This window comes from Adiantum capillus-veneris, chromosome 14, assembly GCF_014529385.1.
Source record: "Adiantum capillus-veneris isolate H3 chromosome 14, ASM1452938v2, whole genome shotgun sequence".
Taxonomy (NCBI): domain Eukaryota; kingdom Viridiplantae; phylum Streptophyta; class Polypodiopsida; order Polypodiales; family Pteridaceae; genus Adiantum; species Adiantum capillus-veneris.
In genome coordinates, this window is record NC_140944.1 from 20216847 (window position 1) to 20223360 (window position 6514).

The 6514-nt window shown below is 42.4% G+C and overlaps 1 protein-coding gene across 2 annotated transcripts; it reads right to left on the reverse strand.

The window, feature by feature from the left end:
• Positions 1–2938: 2938 nt before the first annotated feature.
• On the reverse strand, positions 2939–6195 carry LOC147442043 (BTB/POZ domain-containing protein At2g04740-like). Of its 2 annotated transcripts, XM_086528375.1 has the most exons (5): positions 6069–6195; positions 4522–6000; positions 4327–4363; positions 3627–3760; positions 2939–3508 (listed from the first exon to the last, which is right to left on the reverse strand). In XM_086528375.1, the coding sequence occupies exons 2-5, from the start codon at positions 5895–5897 to the stop codon at positions 3142–3144; spliced, it is 1914 nt and encodes a 637-aa protein (XP_086384501.1). In that variant the 5' UTR covers positions 5898–6000; positions 6069–6195; the 3' UTR covers positions 2939–3141. The 2 variants fall into 2 exon arrangements, with proteins under 2 accessions (XP_086384501.1, XP_086384503.1); XM_086528377.1 differs by having other exon boundaries at positions 4522–6149.
• Positions 6196–6514: the final 319 nt, after the last annotated feature.

The window sequence follows — 6514 nt, forward strand, 5'->3', positions numbered from 1 at the left end:
TGCAGGTATATCCATAATAATATACACAACAATAATTCCGAGTACGTGTGTGGGTATATCTGTGGTAATAGTTTTTTAAAAATGTAAGAAAAAGAGTTTCTTGGACGTCTTGGATACTTTGTATGTATGGCTTGTCACCCTAATTTTTTCATATTGCTCCTTATCTTCCTATTATCTACTTGCATGACGAGTTGCTGCGCCTGAATTATTTAGCTTCAAGCTATTGCAGTTTGTGTTTCCAGTCCGTGACTGCTTGGTTTTGAGTTTATCTAGCATTTGTTTGCACAAGAGGATTTAGAGATTTTATCATGTAGGAAAACGGTGTCTTTTTCAGTGTTTTTCATACAATGCATAACATCATGAGCTTCTGCTCGAGAGGCACCGCATACCTAGCTAGGTACGATTGGGGGCAGGGGACCCCCGGCCCCTCCACCGGACCGGCGGTCCCCTGCCCCCAATCGTACCTAGCTAGGTATGCGGTGCCTGCCTCGCAGAAGCTCATGATGCTGAGGTAAGTCACAATGTGGGAATTATTATGAGAATTTGTCCAAAACTTCTTGTGTTGGGTGTGTGCTACATTCCATTCTTCACCCTACATATACCTCGCCAAATCCAGCAAACTGATTTTTTGATATATTCTTATCATCCTCTTGAGGGCTATGGCATGAGCCACAAATGATCCCATGTGCTTCCACTCCAGACACTAGTTGGTTCACCCTGAGCTTTTTTTTTTTTTGATATTCACTTGCTCCTTTGTTTCCCTCAAGAAACCCTTAATTTTGTCCTTCAACCATGTAGTGTATGTGTTCTTATGTGCAGAGACAAAGAATGTACCAGATTTTCTTTGTTGTTGGTGAAAACCCACGTTCCTCTAGTGGTTGTGGCATACTCCGTAGGGACATGATCATGCAACACCTCTTGTGCAATTTTCGCATCGAGTGGTTGCTACAGTGCCTCAAAGAACTTATGCACTTTGGCATGTTGAAACTTCTCTTTGTCCGTCTTTGTAAGTTGTATGATGGAGATAGGGTGTTGTGTGACTTGGTTGAGGATGGTGGAAATGTCACTGTTTTCTTTCTTAGCTACCATAATGTTGTGTAGAGAGAAGAGTGCTTATGGTGTGTTGCAAGGTGTTGCACAAATTGATAAGGAAGGTTGTAGAAGGTGCAAGAAAGGCCTAAAAGTGTCTTGTGGTGTAGAAATGAGGGAGATAGCAAGTGTGCAAAAAGACATAATGATAACAAATAGCTAAACGTGAGAGAATAGGGTCATGGTTGCAATAAGCATGGGTAGAATGATAATGATAATAAGTAATGGGCATGAATTTTTTTTAACACAAGCCCTCTTTTGCATGCTTTTTGGGCTGATTGGATCATTCACGTGGCTCTCCCTTAGTGCCTTGATTTTGATATTGATGTGAAACTAGTTACAAAGGACATACATACCTTGTTACAATGTTCTCATGGATAAACTTGGTCATTTAGAGAGTGGCCTTGTCAGGTAATGCATAAGCCTCAACCCACTTTGTGACATAATCAATTGTTGCCACAATGTATCAATTCTTGCCTTTTGTGCTCTTGAAAGGGCCCACAGAATTCAGTCCCCATTTCATGAAGGGCTCCAATAGTGCCGTCGGGAATGTAGTGGCATCATTTCCCTTAAAGTTGACCTTCCCAATCATCGATAACCATCACATTGCTTGGCCAAGTGTCAACATGCATACTTTTCATGACGTGCTACCAATCCACATGCCCTTGTCTTGATACACCTTATGCAATATTGAATAAGCTAAAGGACACATGAAAATACAACTCCTATGAATCAAGTGCACCTTATCCATAAACTTGTGAACATGGAGTTGGATGAGTCTAAGCCAACATCTGAGCATTTAAGAGCTTCCACTGGGATTTTGAGTCAATTGTAGGATTCAAGTATGTCAGTCTTTGATGATAAATTGAAGGCTATTATTTTGTTGATGACTTTACCCGATATCTAGAAATCATTGGTTGTTTCACTTAGCAACAACCCTGCTTTAACCTTTGATGGTGTTCATAAACTCACACATGGTGTGAAGACACCCTTATAGTACCCTAAAGCATATTAAATACGTACTATCAATAAGTACACATAAGAACTCTAAGCTCACTCTGCTCTACCATATGCAACTTCTACAATGCTCCACACCTACAACCCCCTGCGCACCAACACCCTTTATCTCAAAAAGTGGGGTGACTACTGCTTTTTCATTGGAGGGTGCCTCCCACATCAAGGTAACATTTGTGAGATCGGTTGTAGTAGGCCTTAGGAGAATGCAATCTGATTAGTTCCCTTATTAGCCTATCAAAACCTCTTTATGGGATGGCTTTCTTCTTTTTGAAGGGCCCATTTTGGGGTAGAGGGCCCTCCATCTAACACACCCTTTTAAGTATATTTGGGGGAGCTCTCTTGATTGTCGAGATCAAATAATGGCTCTCTCTCTCTCTCTCTCTCTCTCTCTCTCTCTCTCTCTCTCATCCCGAAGTTCAAAAGTCTACTATGATTGCCAAAAAGTGAAGAACAACCATGTTTATCATCTCTTGAAACTCTGGGAATCTACTAAGAAACACCCATTATGAGGGCAACCCCATATGTGATGTATGTTGCTCACATGGCATTTGGTAAGGTGCATTTAAGCCATTACATCCAAGTCAAAGGATGTCTACCGAATTTCGCATCTTATGTGACTCCCAGTCTCCACGACTTTTCACTTAAAAGCTACCCATTACATCCTGTTAATATGCTAACCCATAACACCCAAATTTTCTTAGCAACAGTCATGTTTAAGAATGCAAATAGCATTTCTTTAAAAACCTACCAATACACTTATTATGATCACTAAGTTGCACTCCCAAAGGCGCATTCCCATTGAAACGATGAAATGACTGCCGACAATATAAGGTGCACCGAATTAATTCTTGATCAAATGGAGTGAAAATGGATTGAGGATAAGAAGCTACATGTGTATTATTAGAAATAAGAATAGACAGAGAGCACATACAGATTTTCTGCTAGCAATGCCCACTTGGCTACCATCACCGAGCATCAATAAATTGACAGCTCTCATACTTTTAAGATCCAGGGAAGGACGTGAGCCTAAGATCATCATTCTCTTACTGCCAATTTGCGCACTTGTGAGCCAAAAGAACCGTCAATATCGCCACCCTCGTTCTCCGTAGCCAGCACGAGCATTTCCAATATCTTATCAAACTGAACAGCGCTTTCATCTCGCTTGTCAAGCTCTGCTCCCTCCGCCTCCAACCACTTTTCGCGTAGATCATCGAGAAGATTTCCTCGATTCGCTTTGCCTTCACCTCCCGGTGCACTCGGTGCAGTTGTGCGCAACGATGAATTGCCTGAAGGTGGTGGAAGACGGTATAGCATTTGGCGAAATTCTCTTGTTCCAGAGAAAACTTCAAAATTCACTGCCATTGTGTCAAGGCAATACTCTCTCAATTTCCAAACTCCATACCTGCAATAAGATGAGACATGAATATACAATGGTGTTGAGAACTACAGCACTCCACATTGACATGGCACCTGCATAGACAATGAACGTATCTCTAACCAAACCAAAACAAAAGCCTCACATGTCTGCAGCAAGGAGCCACCGGCATAATTCCGCAGGCGTCGCTGTCTCCAGATGTGGCAAGAGCGCATCCGCAACAACTTTTTTAAGTGGGAACAACAAGTACCTCGAAGCTGCATCAAACAACTCCTCAGCCTGGAAAATTAAAAATAACCTTGTTATGATCAACACAAGCACACACCGCCTATTGTAGATCAAGAACATCACTCACTAATGAGAGATAAAGAGTCACTAGACTCAAGAACAATGCATATTTTAGTAAAAACTAGGGAAGTGCTCTACAAATATGGTTTCACAAGGTCAGAAAAGCTCTGAACTTAAGAACTAAACATAGGTGCCAGGGCTAAAACACTTGCCCAAAATGCAAATCGAGAGAAACATGTGTGAAAGAAAGAAAACTTGACTTTGAGCTGAATACAAGTCTAAACTAAGTTTCTATACATGTCTCAGTTTCAAAGGACACGAACGGTCAAAATACATTTAAATAAGAAGCTCACTTGCATGAAACTCATCTTAATTCAACAAAGGCTATTCATACGAAGGAGGCAAGTAAAGTGTGAAGGAAGCAGGGGTTCCTACTTTTTTATTCACTAGTACCTGTTCTTTTTATTGTTTTAGACAAGTGGTGACAATGAGCACCAGCAAGACAAAAAGGACAAAAACAAGAAGTCTATAAACCTGCACTTGGTAGATGATCGTACCTGGTTAGGATCAAGTCTTGACACTTGGTCTGTGTACCTGCAAAAAAAATGCAACATACAAACTTGATTAAGCCAGCTTGTAGAGTAATCAAAACAAAATCATCGAAGAAAAACACTATCATTTCTAATTTCCAATAAAGAACAAGTCCCTTCTACCAAGACAAAGAAACATCTCCATACAAAATGCACACTTACATGTATTCCAGCAGCTTCTCAAATGTTTCTGCGGTCATATCTTTCTCTTGAAGAGCTGGAAGAGGTCCACTATCAGTTTCTACCATTTCAGGCGTGCTTTCTCTAAAGCCCTTCATCCGAGAGAACCTTGTTCTAAAATAATCCGACCTTGCAGCCAATATTATTTGATGGCTTCTAAACACTGCATCCTCCACAATAAAGCACACATCCGCATGATCATTGTAGACAACTAAATCATCAACAACTGCAGCACCATCATGATTCTCTCTGCATAGAATGCCGCTACTTAGATTTGAGCAGCATGGAGCTTTTGAATCCCTCACATCTGTTCTACTATATAATTTAATGCCATTTGTATTTGTATGTAACTCATTCGTGTGTGGGGAATCTCTCCTAGTTTTTGTCAGCATCAAGTTGAGAAGCTTTCTCATTGCGTATGGCAACCTTTCCTCCTCGGGCAAGGATGAACCTTGGAGAATGAAACGTTTCTGTGAATCATCCACATCCCGCAGGTGCTTGTACTCCGCGTACCTTTGGTGCAAGAGTTCTCTTTTCACAGCTTTATGAAGCCCTACACAACCACAAACCTTGCAAATTCTTGCTAAACCTTCCATGTCTTCTACAGCCACATCCAATCTATCTGTGTAGAAGAACTGGATAAGGCTGAAAAGAGCAGGAAATGTGAGTTTCTGGTTCGAAAGCCGGACTTCTTTCTTGTGTTTCCAATCCCTGTCAAATTTTTCTTTGAAGTAGGCAGACCTTGCCACAAGTATCGCTCTGTGCGCTTCGATGGGCTGTCCATGGACAAAAAGGGTGATATCAGGATTGAAATCAACACCAAAACATTCCCTGAAAGCACCTTTTGAAGGTAAAGCGTGATTGAGAAGCATGTCATCATTGTCCGACATTGTTTGCAGACCTTCTGAATATCTCAAGTTTGATTTTGAGCTCAGAAAAAGCTCTCGCAGAGCCCTCGGTAATGGATCCAGAGGTGGAGGCCTGGCTTCAAAGGCCTTGAGCAGTTCCCGGACCCGTAGATTCAGAGCAGCATAATGGCAGCGATCGCCATCAAATGTATTTTCACTACATATGGCTCCACATTCCATTAGTATACGGGCAGCATCCAAATGGCCCGCTAGGCATGCATAGTATAGCGCGACTGAGTCCCACGCATCCCTTACATTCACATTCACACCTCCTTCCAGAAGGATGTTGAGCCTCTCAATGTCTCCTGCTCTTGCTGCCTCGTAAATGTCTCCCGAGGGCACCGTCTTACGAGGAAGAGGAGGTTCTTCAGGCTCATCTGCATAGTAGAGGTTATCAAGGTCACCATCTACCACGGGCACTCGCGTTTCCCACTCTACCATGCTCGTCATTGCCTCCTGTGTGTGTGTGTGTGTGTGTGTGTGTGCGCGCGCGCGCGAGCGCGCGCGTACAGTCAGGTTCTGTAAACAAAGAATGCGTATTGCCTAGATTAACCTGCATACATAGAAGCGCTCTTAGCGGCATTCATTTGAGCTACAAAAGAGAAACCGAAGACCTGATACCGCTTGCAAGTCAGGGTTCGGCAGAACGATGTCGAGCTTCCATAGCCTTCCCAGTAGTGTCGGTATGCGTAACTAAACCTGTTACCTGTGCACTCGTTTCGAAGAATTTTATAGCTCCAAAAAAAATCTTTTGCTTCCAAGTCAAGTTGTATCAAATGGGATCTACGGTTGAGGTGATTCTCGAAGGTGATTGGGGCCGTCAGATGCACATTTGTAAATTCAGGACATCTGATAAATTCGAAGAGAAAAGTAAAGTCGGGTAGGCTTGTGAATTCGGGGCAGTCTCCATGTCTTGAACCCCCAACCTCCACTAACCACTACGCCTACATGTGTTTCTTGATACGGGTATGTCATGTTGTAAATGTGGGCCGATTAGTAAATTTGGGGCAAATTTGTAAATTCGGGCACACTAGTAATTCAAGGCAACCGTCAGATCTGACGGTCCA

Bases quoted from the DNA above. Each gene is read 5' to 3' on its own strand.
- LOC147442043 (XM_086528375.1), bottom strand. From the start codon at position 5,897: ATGACGAGCATGGTAGAGTGGGAAACGCGAGTGCCCGTGGTAGATGGT. The intron at 4,364-4,521 runs GTAAGTGTGCAT...TTTTTTTTGCAG, and splicing joins GAGAAGCTGCTGGAATACAT to GTACACAGACCAAGTGTCAA. The intron at 3,761-4,326 runs GTACGATCATCT...TTAATTTTCCAG, and splicing joins CAAGACTTGATCCTAACCAG to GCTGAGGAGTTGTTTGATGC.